At 48.8% G+C, this 17,593-nt stretch overlaps 1 protein-coding gene and 1 non-coding gene across 7 annotated transcripts in view; one reads left to right on the top strand and one right to left on the bottom strand.

The window, feature by feature from the left end:
• Positions 1-17,593, top strand: part of INTS3 (integrator complex subunit 3) — a 48,672-nt gene that overhangs the window by 26,470 nt on the left and 4,609 nt on the right. For all 6 annotated transcript variants that reach the window (XM_077945619.1, XM_015109657.3, XM_077945616.1 and 3 more), the window contains 14 exons: positions 1,346-1,443; positions 5,226-5,417; positions 7,151-7,238; positions 7,937-8,016; positions 8,450-8,541; positions 9,190-9,296; positions 10,358-10,477; positions 10,863-10,992; positions 11,455-11,509; positions 11,741-11,844; positions 12,328-12,372; positions 12,581-12,700; positions 15,870-16,023; positions 17,114-17,182. In XM_077945619.1, coding sequence (XP_077801745.1) covers positions 1,346-1,443; positions 5,226-5,417; positions 7,151-7,238; positions 7,937-8,016; positions 8,450-8,541; positions 9,190-9,296; positions 10,358-10,477; positions 10,863-10,992; positions 11,455-11,509; positions 11,741-11,844; positions 12,328-12,372; positions 12,581-12,700; positions 15,870-16,023; positions 17,114-17,182 — 1,454 coding nt within the window. The remainder of the gene's footprint in view (positions 1-1,345; positions 1,444-5,225; positions 5,418-7,150; positions 7,239-7,936; positions 8,017-8,449; positions 8,542-9,189; positions 9,297-10,357; positions 10,478-10,862; positions 10,993-11,454; positions 11,510-11,740; positions 11,845-12,327; positions 12,373-12,580; positions 12,701-15,869; positions 16,024-17,113; positions 17,183-17,593) is intronic.
• Positions 829-932, bottom strand: LOC114675374 (small nucleolar RNA U13). The gene has a single exon (XR_003726418.2). It is a non-coding gene; the product is annotated as a small nucleolar RNA U13 (small nucleolar RNA).

Below are 17,593 nucleotides of genomic sequence, written 5' to 3'. Positions count from 1 at the left end.
CCTGTAATCCCACCACCTTCGGAGGCCGAGGCAGGCGGATCACAAGGTCAAGAGATCAAGACCATTCTGGGCAACATGGTGAAACCCTGTCTCTACTAAAAATACAAAAATTAGCTGGACATGGTGGCACATGCCTGTATTCCCAGCTACTTGGGAGGCTGAGGCAAGAGAATCGCTTGAACCCAGGAGGCGCAGGTTGCAGATCGTGCCACTGCACTCCAGCGTGGTGACAGAGTGAGACTCCGTCGCCACCCCCCCGAAAAAAAGAAAAGAAACTGAGGTTTAAGGAGATTAAGTAATTTGCCCAAGGCTATACAGCGGGTAGGTTAGGTGACAGAGGCAGGATTTTGATCCAAGTCTTTTTTTTTTTTTTTTTTTTTTTTTTTTTTTTTTTGAGATGGAGTCTCGCTGTGTCACTCAGGCTGGAGTGCAATGGCATGATCTCAGCTCACTGCAACCTCCGCCTCCTGGGTTCAAGTGATTCTCCCACCTCAGCCTCCCAAGTAGCTGGGATTACAGGCATCTGCCATCATGCCCAGGTAAATGTTGTATTTTTGTAGAGATGGAGTTTAACCATGTTGGCCAAGCTGGTCTTGAACTCCTGACCTCAAGCGATCCACTCGCCTTGGCCTCCCAAAGTGCTGGGATTACAGGCATGAGCCACCGCACCCAGCCTCTTTTTTTTTTTTTTAAGATGGGGTGTCACTATGTTGCCAAGGCTGGTCTTGAACTCATAGGCTCAAGGGATCCGCCTGCCTCGGCCTCCCAAGGTGCTAAGATTACAGGCCACCAGTATGCCTGGCCTTTTAAATTATTTTTGTTCTCTCATGTCAGGCAGGTAATGTGAGGACATGGTAACAAGGTTTGAGGGAGGCACATGTCACACATGAATGTGCAAAACCAATAATCATGCTTATGAGCTACAGTAGAATCTGGATCCACATGTTTCTGACTCCAGGGCTTATGCTCATGCCACAGATAACATTGATTCCAGGACCCAAGGATGGGATCATCAGGAGCAGGAAGAGCAGCTGGGGTTTCCCATATTTTCCCCTTAACTTTCCCATCTGTTGCCAGTGGGAATCGTGGGTAGGAGGCTCTGGAAGACCAGCAGAAGACAGGAAGTAATATAGCTGGGTCCTGGGGATAGTGGTTGGTTGGAGCAGAACACGTAAGTGCTGGTTGGAATCCCCACCTGTGCTTGACCTCCCTTGGTCTTGTCTTGGAATTTCTCCGTGAGCAAGACTACTGGCCATCAGTACCTGGGCCCAGGTTCCCAACCTGCCTTTCATTCTTTCTGGTCCTCAGGCTTCCTCTTTTCTCTTCCCTTCCACATTTGATTCAGGTATCCTACAGCTTCTTCAGTCAAGAACATCCCGAAAATTCCTAGCATGTCGTCTAACCCCAGACATGGAGACTAAACTCCTCTTCATGACATCCCGGGTAAGCTAAGGTGTTGCAGCAAGAGAAGAGGTCACACGCTGGTTGGGCTTTGCTTTGGTCTGTGGAGCTGTTACCGTTGTTTACTAACCAGTAGAATGGTAGCTAAATAATCATACCTGATCTGCCTGGCTACTGGCTTCCTTGTCCTTTATTCATTCTATGCCTACACATTGAGCACGGTGCTAAGGATTGGGGATACACTGTCAAATAAGAGAGATACAGGTACAGCTCTCGTGAAGCTTTTAGTTTATCTAAAGTGGTCACTAAACCAATAATTATGTAGAAATACTAGTATCATTTACAAGTGTGAAATGTTCTATAAAGGGGAGAGTGAAAGTGTTCATGTTAAGAAACCCACAATTGCTCCAGGAGAACCATGAAGTCTCAGGAAAAGAGTTATGTATCTTTCCAAACTTGACTGAATAATGGCAGAATTACTTGAGCATGTTAAAGATGCAGCTTCCTGGATCCCACTGTCCCAGATAATTTGATTGAGGAATCTGTGGGGTTTTTTTTTGTTTTTGTTTGTTTGTTTGTTTGTGTTTTGAGACGGGATTTTGCTCTTGTTGCCCAGGCTGGAGTGCAGTGGCGCGATCTCGGCTCACTGCAGCCTCCGCCTCTTGGGTTCAAGCAATTCTTCTGCCTCAACCTCCTGAGTAGCTGGGATTACAGGCATGCACCACACTTTGCGAATTTTGTATTTTTAGTACAGAAGGGATTTTTCTATGTTGGTCAGGCTGGTCTCGAACTCCTGACCTCAGGTGATCCACCTGCCTCAGCCTCCCAAAGTGCTGGGATTACAGTGAGCCACCGCACTCAGCCAGAGTCTGTTTTTAGCAGACTTCCCAGGCCATTCCTCTGCGGCCAGTCTGGCTGTCGAGAACTACTTTCTTAATCAGCTTTCCCAAGTCACCCAGACTAATTGTCGAGGTCTGTGTTGTACTATGTGATAGCCACCAGCCATGTGTTGCCATTTAAATTTAAGTTAGCCTTCAGGACTAGGTATGATAAACATTCTTGGCCAGGCGCCGTGGGTCATACCTGTAATCCCAGAACTTTGGGAGGCCAAGGTGGGCAGATCACTTGAGATCAGGAGTTCGGGACCAGCCTGGCCAACATGGTGAAACCCCATCTCTACTAAAAATACAAACATTTTACTGGGTGTGGTGGCACATGCCTGTAATCCCAGCTACTCGGGAGGCTGAGGCAGGAGAATCACTTAAACCCGGGAGGCAGAGGTTGCAGTGAGCCAAGATCGCACCACTGCACTTCAGCCTGGGCGACAGAGTGAAACGCTGTCACACACACAAAAAAATTAAGTTAGTTAAAATGAGTTAAAATTAAAAACCCACAGCTGGGCGCCATGGCTCACGCCTACAATCTTAGCGCTTTGGGAGGCCGAGGCTGGTGGGAACACTTTAGGTCAGGAGTTCAAGACTAGCCTGGGCAACATGGTGAAACCCTGTCTCTACAAAAAATACAAAAATTAGCCAGGTGTGGTGGTGGCTACTCAGGAGGCTGAGGCAGGAGAGTCACTTGAACCCAGCCCCAGGAGGCAGAGGTTACAGTGAGCTGAGATCATGCCACTCCACTCCAGCCTGGGCAACAGTGAGATTCCATCTCAAACAAACAACAAAAAAAAAATTCAGAGCCTGGTGCAGTGGCATGTGCCTGTAATCCCAGCTTCTCAGGAGGCTGAGGTGGGAGGATTGCTTGAACCCAGGAGTTAGAGACCAGCCTGGCTCAAGCAATCCTCCCATCAATGAGACCCTGTCTCTTAAAAAATAATAATTTGGGCCGCGCACGGTGGATCACGCTTGTAATCCCAGCACTTCGGGAGACCAAGGCAGGCGTATCACGAGGTCAGGAGATGGAGATGATCCTGGCTAACACGGTGAAACCCCGTCTCTACTAAATACAAAAAATTAGCTGGGCATGGTAGCGGGCACCTGTAGTCCCAGATACTCGGGAGGCTGAGGCAGGAGAATGGCGTGAACCCGGGAGACGGAGCTTGCAGTGAGCCGAGATCACGCCACTGCACTCCAGCGTGGGCAACAGAGCAAGACTCCATCTCAAAATAATAATAATAATAGTAATAATAATAATAATAATTCGGGCCGAGTGTGGTGGCTCACGCCTGTAATCTCAGCACTTTGGGAGGCCAAGGTGGGTGGATCACTTGAGGTTGGGAGTTCGAGACCAGCCTGACCAACATGGTGAAACCCTGTCTCTACTAAAAATACAAAAATCAGCTGGGCATGGTTGTGTATGCCTGCAATCCCAACTACTTGGGAGGCTGAGGCAGGAGAATCACTTGAACCTGGGAGGTGGAGGTTATAGTGAACCGAGATCACTCCTTTGCACTCCAGCTTGGGCAACAAGAGTGAAACTCTGTCTCAAAAAAATTAAATAAATAATAATAATAATTTGATATCTCAGTTACAATAGCTGCATTTCACGTGCACAATAGCAACCATCATTGCCGAAAGTTCTGTTGGATGGTGTTGGTCTAGAAGTATCTTTTTGTTTGCTTTTTTTACCTTTTTGCTCTATCTTGGTTGATTTCTTCTGACAGATGGGAGAATATAAGAAGAGGGAAACCAGATCCTTTTCCTTATTTAGTGTTATTATTTGTGATCACTTAGGGTCTGTTTGAGGAAAAACTTTCCACAAGAAGGTTTGGAGAGTCTAGGCTTTGGATAATGGTCCTGTTAGGTCAGCACCAGGAAATTCTCAGTTGATGTTGAGTGGTGAACAGGCCCAGCTCTTACTCTTGAAGAACATTTCTTGCTGTTCACCAGTGGCTCAAGAAAATGAGAAAAGATTATACTTCTATTTTTTTTTTTTTTTTTTGAGACGGAGTCTCACTCTGTCACCCATGCTGGAGTGCAGTGGCATGATCTCAGCTCACTGCAAGCTCCGCCTCCCAGGTTCACACCATTCTCCTGCCTCAGCCTCCTGAGTAGCTGGGACTACAGGCACCCGCCACCATGCTCGGCTGATTTTTTTGTATTTTTAGTAGAGACGGCGTTTCACCGTGTTAGCCAGGATGGTCTCGAGCTCCTGACCTCGTGATCCGCCCACCTCGGCCTCCCAAAGTGCTGGGATTACAGGCATGAGCCACCGTGCCCAGCAAGATTATACTTCTGACTGGAGAGTCAGTGACTAGTATAAGGAGTAAAGAGCCAAAAAATGGACTGAAGTTGCAGTTGGGGGTAGATGTAGCCTGAGGTAGGTGGCAAAAATGACTATAACACTAGCGTGCAGTACAAGCTAGAAATTTTCAGCTTTTTTTTTTTTTTTTCTGAGATGGAGTTTCGCTTTTTTTGCCCAGGCTGGAGTGCAATGGCGCCATCTCAGCTCACCCCAACCTCCGCCTCCCGGGTTCAAGCGATTCTCCTGCCTCAGCTTCTCGAGTAGCTGGGATTACAGGCATGCGCCACCATGCCTGGCTAATTTTTTTTGTATTTTTAGTAGAGACGGGGTTTCTCTATCTTGATCAGGCTGGTCTCGAACTCCTGACCTCAGGCGATCCACCCGCCTCGGCATCCCAAAGTGCTGGGATTACAGGCATGAGCCACCGTGCCTGGCACAGTTCTTTTTTTCAAATCAAGAAGTTCTCCTAAAAGAGAGGAGACTTACGACACAATATGAGCTAATGAATAAGTTGTGGGAAGAAATGGAGGTCTAGGGCAAACCTAGAGTTAAGTGGTGCTTGTTTTCCTCTGTCCAGGGACCCACACTGTCTTCTAAGTTCTTTTTCTTGCTTCCGCTTTCCCCAGGTGCGATTTGGTCAACAAAAGCGATACCAAGATTGGTTCCAGCGCCAGTACCTGTCAACTCCAGATAGTCAGTCTCTGCGCTGTGACCTCATTCGCTACATCTGTGGGGTAGTCCACCCTTCTAATGAAGTACTGAGTTCAGATATCTTGCCCCGGTGGGCCATCATTGGTTGGCTCCTGACAACGTGCACGGTGAGGGCAAAAGATACTGGGTAGTGAAGGGTGCCTCCTCCATGGTTTTCCCATATTTCCATTCTTCTTCCTGACTCCAGGGCCACTTGACCCCTAAGGGCCCTTCTTTCACTCTGGTCCTCCAGAGTATCTCAGCCTTCTGCCTCACTTCCCTTTGTGTCTCTAGAAATTTACTTACACTCATTATTTTCCATCTGGGTTTGAGATTGAACAGGTTCATCTCCCCCATTACTGCCAACCCCCAAAAGCCTGGGTTTCTGGAGCATCCCTGCCTTTTTCATTTTTGCTTCCAGAAACCATATACAGCTATTCCTCTTAACTGTTTCTTTCTCAGATTCAGAGCTTGCATTCTTTAGACCCTCACCGCCATGCCTTTTTGGCTTCAGCTTTGTCTACTTCCCTTCTGTAAATGCAGCAAGTCTGCAGTGGAGGCATTTCCTTCCAAGTGTTTTCCTCTCTGTGCCTAGGGTGGGAAACTATCCATTCTCTGGCATCTGGCTGCTCCCTGACCTCTTCCAACAGGGCTCCTCCTCCCCCGTTTGACTAGGTCCTTGGAATGTGCTGATTCAGATATGACAACAGGCTCTTCCTGGAGAGGTGGGGGTCTCTTCTTCAGGAATGTGCCTGGAGAGCCCAGCAAGGGCAGCCGAGGGGTGCTAGTCTGACTGTTGCCTCAGCTCAGGGGTGATGAGTGAACTTCTGAGTCCAAGCATTCTCCCTTACGGAAATCAGAGATATGAACTGCTGGCTTTATTAAGAACCCAGGCCTGCTGAGCATGGTGGCTCACGCCTGTAATCCCAGCACTTTGGGAGGTTGAGGCGGGCAGATTGTTGAGCTCAGGAGTTTGAGACCAGCCTGGGCAACATGGCAAGACCCCCGTCTCTACAAAAAAATACAAAAATTAGCCAGGTGTGGTGGTGTGCGCCTGTAGTCCCAGGCTGAGGTGAAAGGACCGCTTGAACCTGGGAGGTGGAGGTTGCAGTGAGCTGAGATCCTGCCACTGCACTCCAGCCTGGGTGACAGAGTCAGACCCTGTCTCAACAACAAAAAGAAAAGAACCCAGGCCTGGCCAGGCATGGTGACTCACGCCTGTAATCCCAACACTTTGGGAGGCTGAGGCGGGAGGATCACTTGAGCCTAGGAGTTCAAGACCAGCCTGGGCAACATGGCAAAACCCATCTCCACCAAAATAAAACAAAAAGCCAGGCATGGTGGTGTGCTCCTGTAGTCCCAGATACCCAGGAGGCTGAGGTTGGGAGGATCACCCGAGCCTAACAGGTCAAGGCTGCAGTGAGCCGTGATCATGCCACTGCGCTCCAGCCTGGGTGACATGGCAGGACCCTCATCTCTACAAAAAAATACAAAAATGAGCCAGGTGAGGTGGTGCGTGCCTATGGTCCCAGGCTGAGGTGAGAATCTCTTGAGCCTGGGCGGTGGAGGTTGCAGTGAGCTGAGATCGTGCCACGGCACTACAGCCTGGGCAACAGAGCAAGACCTTGTCTGGAAAAAAAAAGGTTGGGGGGTACCTGGCCCAATCCCTGTCCTCTTGGTTAAGACCACAGAGTATTCACCCATACACAACACAAGGGGGGTGAGCGTTCCACCTGTTTCACTAGGAACTGAATTTCATAGATGGAACAGCCAAGTGGGCCTTGGACTCTGTCTTGGGACTCTGAAATGGAGGGAGGTGATTGATGAAACTAGCCCTCTGTTTCTCTCCTCTCTTTTCCAGTCAAATGTCGCTGCCTCCAATGCCAAACTGGCTTTGTTTTACGACTGGCTGTTCTTTAGTCCAGACAAGGATAGCATTATGAACATAGGTATGTGACCAAGACCAGGCGGCTCCACTTCCCCACCACCCTAAGCCCCACTGCCTTGTCTTAGTGATAGCAGTCATAAATCTCAGGGCACCATGGAGTAGAGGCAGCTTATCTGGGAGCAGCTCTGTTGTTCTTCATCAGTTTTCCCTTGACCTAGAAAGAGAATTGCTTTGATAAGGCTAAGCCATCACCGTACCTCCTCCCCCGAGCCTGATGCATGGTCTTCAGGAGGGGAGGGCCTGGGCAAAGGAAAAGGCTGTACCATGTCCTGCTTTTCCTCTCCTATTACTTCCCTTCTCCAAGCTGAATGCTGGGAACAAGAAGGGAAATGAGGACTACAAGCTGTTTCGGGGGCTGTCAGCTCTTGGGTCTGCTCAGTGGGAATGGGGGGAATAGACATAGCACTTCCCAGGGCCATTCATGTATATTGACATGCCATTTTATGGAGACAGAAACAGGCTGACTTTAGCCTGGCGTGGTGGCGCGCACCTGTAATTCCAGCTGCTGGGGAGGTTGAGGCACGAGATTCGCTTGAACCTGGGAGGCGGAGGCTTCAGTGAGCCGAGATTGTACCACTGCACTCCAGCCTGGGTGACAGAGCAAGACTCTGTCTCAAAAAAAAAAAAAAAAAAGAAAAAAAAAAAAGAAAAAAAAGAGACTGACTGATGTGAGGGGCTCTTTAATTTCACATCCTCCAGAACCAGCCATCCTGGTTATGCACCACTCCATGAAGCCCCACCCAGCCATCACTGCCACACTCTTGGACTTCATGTGCCGCGTAAGTGTTAGAGCTCTCTTTTCTCCCCATGCCTGGATGAGCAGAATTAAGTGTATCTCCCCGATCTCCCAGTGCATGCGTCTTCTCAGTATGCCTTGACTGAGAGCAGAAGTGGTCATAGGTCCTATCCCCCAAGTTAATAAATGCTTCCCTTCCATATTCCACTGTCTGCAGTTGCATCTTCCATTTTCTGTGGGGTTGCTCAATCACAGGGATGGTGACTTAAGGTAGAATCTAGTTTCCTTGGGGAGCAGCCAGGTCCAGTAAGAATTTCTCATTGAGTGGCCTGGAATGGTCAGGAAGTCCAGTTCTCTCTGCAGCCATTCTCCCCAGTGTCTCCTGATCAAAACCAAAGCAGCTTTTCAGATCTAATTCAGCAGAACTCTCTGGATGGAGTCCTGTGCTCATTTTTCCCCTCCTTCTTCCCTTCCAGATCATTCCCAACTTCTATCCACCATTGGAAGGCCACGTGCGGCAGGGTGTCTTTTCCTCTCTCAACCACATTGTGGAGAAGCGAGTCTTGGCGTAAGGAATTTGGTGGGGGAAGGAGGTTGTTTTCCCATTTTTCATTAGGTCCAGGCATATCCAAATGTTGCCATAGCACTGCTGGCCCTTTTCTCTGACAGGTGTAAAAAGTATTGGCTCTACCTCAGACTGCTGGGCATATGTCTTCCTGGCTCTTAGAGGAATTTCTCTACTGCCATCGTATTACAAAGGTCTTCAAATGCCTTCATCTTCCCTGTTGACCCCCTTCAGGGATCTGAGTATGGTCCAGTTATAATGATTGGGCTTAGACCTATCTCAGCTCCATGTTGAGTTAGCAATGAGAAGCTCTGGCCGAACACAGTGACTCACGCCTGTAATCCCAGTAGTTTGGGAGGCCAAGGCAGGCAGATCACCTGAGATTAGGAATTTGAGACCTGCCTGGCCAACATGGTGAAACCCCGTGTCTACTAAAAATACAAAAATTAGCCAGGTGTGATGGCGCACACCTGTAATCCCAGCTACTTGGGAGGCTGAGGCACAAGAATTGCTTGAACCCGGGAGGTGGAGGTTGCAGTGAGCCGAGATTGTGCCACTGTGCTCCAGCCTAGGTGACAAGAGTGACACTCTGTCTCAAAAAAAAAAAAGAGAGAAGCTCTGATATTGACCTTCATCATGTTCCCCATTTAGACACCTGGCTCCCCTGTTTGACAACCCTAAGTTGGATAAGGAGCTGCGGGCAATGCTGAGGGAGAAGTTTCCTGAGTTCTGCAGCTCACCCTCCCCACCTGTGGAAGGTATGAGGTCTTCCCATTCCATCACCTGTGTCAAAAGAGGGGCAAGACAACAAGGCTTTCAGGCCAGAGCCCTTTTCAGGATGTTCACAGTTCTCCACTTCCGTGACGCTGTTCATCACAGGTTTTCCTTCTTCAGTTTATCTTTTTTATTCATTTTTGTGTTGTCTGTCTTGATTCTCTTGCTTCATCTAATCTTATTTGACGTGCTCTCATCTTTCTTGCTCTCTTAACTCTTGTTTTTTCTCCTAGTAACTCCTGCTCAGTAGTTAGAAGGCTTTCATGTAATATTTACAATATTTATCTCACTTTAACTTGCCCATTTTTTCTCTCTTTCCAGCTCTAGGTCCTGGCCTCTGATGACAGTATGTCATGTTGGGCCTCAAACCTTGCTCAGAATTCAACTGCCATCTCCTTACCACACATACACACTTTGTTTTGGGATAAGGGTCTAAGCCAAGTAGTATCTTCCAACTTGGTTTTAAATTAAAGAGCACTTGGAGGCTAAGCATGGTGGCTTATGCCTCTAATCCCAGCACTTTGGGAGGCCGAGGCGGGCGGATCACTTGAGGTCAGGAATTGGAGACCAACCTAGCCAACATCATGAAACTCCGTCTCTATTAAAATACAAAAAAAATTTGTATTTGGTGGGCACGTGTAGTCCCAGCTACTCAGAAGGCTGAGGCATGAGAATTGTGTGAGCCTGGGAGGCGGAGGTTGCAGTGAGCCGAGATGGCGCCACTGCACTCCAGCCCAGGCGACAAGAGTGAGACTAGCACTTGGGACTGTCCCTGGTCTTACTCTAATTACCAATCCTAACGAGCTGAGCATAGAGGAGTCATGTCCTGTGTTGCTCTTATTCCTGGCAACATCCCTCTGCAGGTCATGGAGGGTTATGAGGACAAGAGGTTTGTCAAGAGGTTTGTCCTTCCAGGGTCAGAATTCCATTTAGATCATAAACACCTTATTCTCTCACTTGCCCTCCATTCTCCCTTCCTAGAAGCATGAGGCATGTTAGAGGACCCAGGAGGCCATCATATGCCTTATCTTTTTTTACTCCCAAGTCAAAATTGAGGAGCCAGTTTCCATGGAGATGGACAACCATATGTCGGATAAGGATGAGAGTTGCTATGACAATGCAGAGGCAGCCTTCAGTGACGATGAAGAGGATCTCAACAGCAAAGGTGAGGGTATCAGCAAGGGCTAGTTCAGGGTTATGCTGGCCCTGAGAGGACCAGTTCCCAGAAGCAGCCTCTCTGCACTCTTCCTGTCACCCTTATTCCTGTGAGTTAAAGTTTTGTTCACAGGGTGTCTGGATGAGACTCCAGAGTGCAGAGCCCTGCACTTAACACTCAAGGCAGGAAGGAAAAAAGAAGTGGTTCCTGCCCTTGTTTGCTTGTAAGAGCTAGCACATGTGCACATTCAGGGAGATGCTTCAGGCACTCACACAGCATTGAGGAAACAGGTGCACACTTAGGGCATGTGAGGAAGGGGATAAGTGGTTGAGGGGACTGTCTCTGTTGCTGGCATCTGGGCAAACTGACTTCTTTCCCAAATCACTCCCTTTAGGAAAGAAGAGAGAGTTTCGCTTCCACCCTATCAAGGAGACAGTTGTGGAGGAGCCAGTTGATATCACCCCTTACCTTGACCAGTTGGATGAGTCCCTGAGGGACAAAGTACTCCAGCTACAGAAGGGGAGGTGGGTACAGACCCTGTTCTCAACCTCAAGAGGTCCAGCCGCAGGCTCTCCACCTGGTGCTTAATGGGTACAGCAGGAGATGGGGGTTGGAGGCAAACATGATAGGAGTGTGTGGAGAGGCAGCTGAAGCTTCATGAGGGAGTTCTGCAGTTGACGTTGGGAGTACAAGCTGGGAGTGGGGCAGCCTCGTTCCCTAAAACCTTGAGTTCCCACTGCAGATTCTTGGGAGAAGAGCCTCTGAGAACCAAAGCAGGGTTGGTGGGGATTTTCCTTTTCTTTAGGCCTCTGCCCAGAGAGCACCAATTCTGCCCTAAAGCCTTCCCATCCAAGCTGGGATTTTACACAGAGCTCCTTTGTTTTGTCTCTGTGCATGTGAGTGTGCTTGTGCACTGTTCTGGGTGTGTGTCCTGCCCTCTGCTATCATTTATGTCCCTGGGATTTCCTCTCATTTCTGTCCTGCAGTGATACGGAGGCCCAGTGTGAGGTCATGCAGGAAATTGTGGACCAGGTCCTGGAGGTGAGGAGGAACCCAGCCCCTTAGGGAGGAAGCAGCCTAGCCTGCTTAGCTTACACATCTCCCAGGGAAGCCAACTCACTTTTTCCCTCCCCTAGATGAGTCCCTCTTATAGTGGGGAGGGGAGCTTGCTGATCCTGGAGGTGGAAGCAGATGAGTTCCAAGACTGGGATAGTGGGGGCAGCGGGGCGTGGGTGTAGGTAGTGATTCTCTCTCCCTTGTCTCATCACTCAGGAAGACTTTGACTCGGAGCAGCTGTCTGTCCTTGCTTCCTGCCTACAGGAGCTCTTCAAGGCCCACTTTCGAGGGGAGGTCTTGCCCGAGGAGATTACTGAGGAGTAAGGCTCATCTTCCCTCACTCCTGAGCCTCAGGAGCCAGAGGCTGCTCTTACAGCCTGGGTCCAAGAGACCCCTTACTGTAGACTGGAGAAAAATCTGTTCACTTGGTGTTTTTATTCTCACATGTACCAACTCATTTAAACAAGGGCTTATTTTTACCTGCTGAACACCGTGTGTACTGGGGAGGTGGACTAACATCCCCTCCTCATGCTTCCAGCCCTTGCTGCTGGGCCAAGTAACTCTAATCTGCTGAATCAGGTGTGATTGGACACTGGCCTGGAGCCTGTCTCTGAAGGGCGAGAGCGTGGTCCCATGTTAGGAACCTGTTTTCTCTGTTACCAAGCCTACAGAGCAGCAGGAAGTTTGCCTTTTGGGTAGGGAAGGAGCAGGCTGGCATTTAGCCTCCAGCTGGTCCTCCATATCTGCCCATAGCTCACCTCACCCCCTCACATGGACTCTCACATATAATCCTCTTCTTGTAGGTCCCTGGAGGAGTCTGTAGGAAAGCCTCTGTACCTAATATTTAGGTAAGCATGCAGCTATAGGAGATACTGTTCTGCCCTCTGTCCTCCCTGACAGCACACACATGTGCTTCTGTCCTGGGGTAATGGGACTCCCTTTCCAGGGAGGAGGACATATGCTGTGGGCACAGACAGCCCATGCCACCTGAGAAACTCCACGGGAGAGTCTGCCCTGGGTAAAGCTCTGTTCCTCTCCTCCCATGCCCTACTCCAGGAACCTATGTCAGATGCAGGAAGACAACAGCAGCTTCTCTCTGCTTCTAGACCTTCTCTCTGAGCTGTATCAGAAGCAGCCCAAGATTGGCTACCACCTGCTCTACTACCTGAGGGCCAGGTGGGTATGGTCCCCATGTTTCAAATGGTGTCAGGACACATCCTGAAGAGCCTCTCTTCTGCCCACTGGCTCCCCAACCCTGGACTGTCATCACCAGGGCCTTGTGGGTTTGTTTGGTTGGATTGGTTTGTTTTTAAGAGACAGCATCTCACTCTGTCACCTGATCATAGCTCACTGCAGCTTCAAACTCCTGGGCTCAAGCCATCCTCCCACTTCAGCATCCTTAGTAGCTGGGACTACACAGCCTTGCACTACCATGCCTGGCTAATTTTTTAAAATTTTTTTGTAGAGACAGGGTCTCACTTTGTTGCCCAGGATGGTCTCAAACTCCTGGGCTTGAGTGATCCTCCTTGCTTCAGCCTCCTGAGGAGCTGGGATTACATCCAGGCATGCACCACCATGCCCAGTTATTGGTTTTGGGGTTTTTTTTTCCCCCATCTCAGTAAGGCTTGTGTGCTCCTAAGGCTTTTTTTTTTAACTTAAATTTTTATGTATTTATTTTTTGAGACAGGGTCTCACTCAGTCACCTAGGCTGGCGTGCGATCTCAGCTCACTACAACTTCTGCTTCCCAGGCTCCAGCGATTCTCCTGCCTCAGCCTCCTGAATAGCTGGGACTACAGGCGTAAGCCACCAACCCTCGGCTGATTTTTGTATTTTTGTACAGATATGGTTTTGCCTGTTGCCCAGGCTGGTCTTAAACTCTTGGGCTCAAGTGATTTGCCTACCTTGGCCTCTCAGAGTTCTGGGATTACAGTCATGAGCCACTCCGCCCGGCCTTAAGGTTTTTTTTTCTTAATAGCTTTTTTGAGATATAATTCAAAAACCATAAAATTTGAAAATTTAAAATTTATTCTTAAGTGTACAATTCAATTTTTTTTTTTTTTTTTGAGACAGAGTTTCGCTCTTGTCTCCCAGGCTGGAGTGCAGTGGCACAACCTTGGCTCATTGCAATCTCCTCTTCCTGGGTTTAAGCAATTCTCCTGCCTCAGCCTCCCAAGTAGTGGGGACTACAGGCATAAACCACCATACCCGGCTAATTTTTTTTTTTTTTTTTTTTTTTTTAGTAGAGACGGGGTTTCACCATGTTGGTCAGGCTCCTGACCTCAGGTGATCCACTCGCCTTGGCCTCCCAAGGTGCTGGGATTGCAGGTGTGAGCCACTGTGCCCGACCTCAATAATTTTTTAGTGTATTCACAAAGTTATACAACTATCACTACTATCTAATTTAGAAAGAACATTTTTATCACCCCAAAAAGAAACCTCATACCCATTAGCAATCACTTTGCCATTCTGCCCTTCACCCAGCTCCTGGCAACCACTGATTTGCTTTCTGCCTCTATAGATTATTTTGGACATTTCAGATAAATGGAATCATACAGTATGTGATCTTTTGTGACTTGCTTTGTTTTTTTTTTTTTTTGTTTTTTGAGATGGAGTCTCACTCCGTCGCCCAGGCTGGAGTGCAGTGGCGCGATGTCGGCTCACTGCAAGCTCCGCCTCCCGGGTTCACGCCATTCTCCTGCCTCAGCCTCCCAAGTAGCTGGGACTACAGGCGCCTGCCACCACGCCTGGCTAGTTTTTTTTTGTTTTTGTTTTTTTTGTATTTTTAGTAGAGACGGGGTTTCACCATGTTAGCCAGGATGGTCTCGATCTCCTGACCTCATGATCTGGCCACCTCAGCCTCCCAAAGTGCTGGGATTACAGGCGTGAGCCACTGCGCCTGGCTGGTGACTTGCTTTTTTCACCTAGTATAATGTTTTCTAGGTTCATCTATGTTGTAACATGTATCGTTTCTTCATTCCTTTTTTGTTTGTTTGTTTGTTTTGAGATGGATTCTTGCTCTGTCACCCAGGCTGGAGTGCAGTGGTATGATCACAGCTCACTGCAACCTCTGCCTCCTGGGTTCAAGCAATTCTCCTGCCTCAGCCTCCCTAGTAGCTGGGACTACAGGTACACGCCACCACATCCAGTTAATTTTTGTATTTTTTGTAGAAATGGGGTTTCACTGTGTTGGCCAGGCTGGTTTCAAACTCCTGACCTCAGGTGATCCACCCACCTCGGCCTCTCAAAGTGCTGGGATTACAGGCATGAACCACGGTCCCAGCCATTTGTATATTTTCTTTGGAGAAAAAGATTTTCCCATTTTTAATTGAGTTATTTGTCTTTTTATTATTGACATTTAAGATTTTTTTTTTTTTTTTTTTTTTGAGGCAGAGTCTTGCTCTGTTGCCCAGACTGGAGTGCAGTGGCATGAGCGCCACTCACTGCAACCTCCGCATACTAGGTTCCAGTGATTCTCCTGCCTCAGCCTCCCAAATAGCTGAGATTACAGGAGCGCACCACCACGCCTGGCTGGTTTTTTTGTGTGTCTTTTTATTAGAGACGGGGTTTCACCATGTTGGCCAGGCTGGTTGGCCAGGCTGGTCTTGAACTCCTGACCTCAGGTGATCCACCCTCCTCTGCCTCCCAAAGCACTGGGATTACAGGCATGAGCCACCATACCCAGCCAACTTTTAAGAATCTTTTTAAGATTTTGTTGCATACCAAAAGAGTTCTTTATATATTCTGGATACAAGTCTCAGACATGATGATTTGCAAGTATTTTTTCTTCCATTCTGTAAGTTTTAACTTTTTTGATAGCACTTTTGAACAAAAGTGCTAACTCTTTATGAAGTTAAATTTGTCTGTTTTTTTCTTTTACACTTGTGTTTTTGTTGTCATGAAGATTTACTCCTGTTTCTCTTCTACAAGTTGTGTGGCTTTAATTCTTAACGTTTAGGCCTACAAGCCATTTTGAGCTAAGTTTGTATATGCTGTGAGGTGTCATTGCCCTCATGGTTAGAGCCCAGAAAGCAAGAGAAAAAGCCTTCTCCAGCCTGACCTGAGCCCTCCCTCTTCTGTTCCTGACTCTCATCAGTCAGTAGCTTTACTCACTGACCATGGTTGGAGCCCTCTGAGTTCTGGGGAAGGATGGAGAGAAAGAAGAGTATCCTCTGGTTCCCATGAGTTATCAAGCCCCTGCGGGAGGCAGTTGGGAGGGAAATGAGGCAGATCAGCACAGGGCATCTGGAGCCAGCGAAGCAGTTTTAGAGCGGGAGCCTGCTTCAGTGATGCTTGAAGGTGGGCACTGGGGTCAGGCTACTGGCTCAGGCCCAGATGGTCTTGCAGCAAAGCCGCCGCAGGGAAGATGAACCTGTACGAGTCATTTGCCCAGGCTACCCAGCTGGGCGATCTACACACCTGCCTGATGATGGACATGAAGGCCTGCCAGGAGGATGATGTGCGGCTCCTGTGCCACCTCACGCCTTCCATCTACACAGAGGTTAGTGCCTGCCTCCGTATCTGTGCCAGGCGGCTCACAGGAACACACTTCAGTGAACACTCTGAGCACACACAACCCTGAACCCTCTTTTGTTCACCCTCACTAACCTAGGTGGGCCATTGCTTCCCACAATCACAGCTGTCCCCTCCTTCCACTTCTCTTTATTAGTGGTTGAAACATTTCTAGAACTCCCTGAAATTCCTATACTTCAGTGTAACTGATGTGCTCTGGGGTCTGGGCCTATATACTTGGCTTCTCATATTGGGTCCCATCATCTGGACCTAGGACAGGTCCCACAAACCAGATCCATGTTCATATCAACATGGACAGATCCCCATCAGCAGGCCCTCTTGTCCTCTGATGGCTCACCCTTGCTTGGATTCTCTCTGATAGTTCCTGATGACCGGGGCTTCTGTAGTGGAGACTCACTTTCATTTCCCCTGGTTCACTCACGCTCTAGGAACTGGGACATAACAGGTATCAGCCCTTTCTCCTCTTGGTAGAAGTTCCCAGGAAGAGGGAAATGAGGATCCAGGGCATGACAGGAGGAACTGTGATCTCGGCCGAGTACTGGAGGGAGGAGGGGTGCAGATGGTGGACACAGGGTACTTCCCTCCCCCTGTTCCCCCTTCTCTAGATGGGGCCCTGCCTACCCCACATACCTCCAGACATACTCTTTACACCACCTCTTTGGCTAAAGGTCAGCACAGGTTGGACTTCTTTGCTGCCAAGGATGCAAATATTTATTCTACCGCTGCTCCCACACAGAATCAGGCATCATGGCCAGTCCTCTCAGCTCTGGCTTTATCTCTAGTAGTTCCCCATTCCTTTCTGTACACACACTGTGGGAACTATCAGAGAAAACCCACACCCCTGATGGTGTGCACACGTAAATAACAGCACTTGGGGTCTTCAAATTCTCGAAGTCTTCCAGCATCATAGCTGTTAGATCTCTGTTTAGCGGTTTATTTTAGGGCCTGTGTCTGGCTGACCCAGTCACACCTTGAGATTTAATAAGGAAGGAGAGTGGGTTATGGAATGAAAGCTGAGGAGCCCACCCAGGACTCTTCCCCTCTCTTTTTCCATTTAGTTTCCAGATGAAACCTTGAGGAGCGGAGAGCTGCTGAACATGATCGTGGCTGTTATTGACTCTGCACAGGTAAACATTGAGCTCTGACCTCCCCAGAAAGGTCTGGGAGGCAGCATTAGGGGAACAGGGCCTCTGCTCTCCCTCCAGGCCTGCAGACAGGGAGCCCATGCTCCCTCCTGGCTACAGTGATGTGCACTTTCAGCCATGGGGCCTGGGAAGGAAAAGTGGAGCCCAAGCAAGGCAGGCTGAGGTTAGGCCAATCCTGCCTGGAGTTCCCCTTATTCTCCATATTCTTTGGGCACTCCTGTTCCACAGCAAAACCTGAGGGGGTTGTGGTTTTAGCTCTCAACTGGTCTTTCCTTTGACTCGGAATGAAAATGGTCAGACCATTTCTATTTGACCTTTTCACCATGCGTAGGTCCCCAAGAGGCTGTAGCTTTGCTCGGATCCTTCTCAGGCATGTACTGGGATCCCATTTCT

The sequence above is a fragment of the Macaca mulatta genome, chromosome 1, assembly GCF_049350105.2.
Source record: "Macaca mulatta isolate MMU2019108-1 chromosome 1, T2T-MMU8v2.0, whole genome shotgun sequence".
NCBI lineage: Eukaryota > Metazoa > Chordata > Mammalia > Primates > Cercopithecidae > Macaca > Macaca mulatta.
Note: the sequence above shows the minus strand (reverse complement) of the source record. Positions and strands in the feature narration are given on the sequence as shown.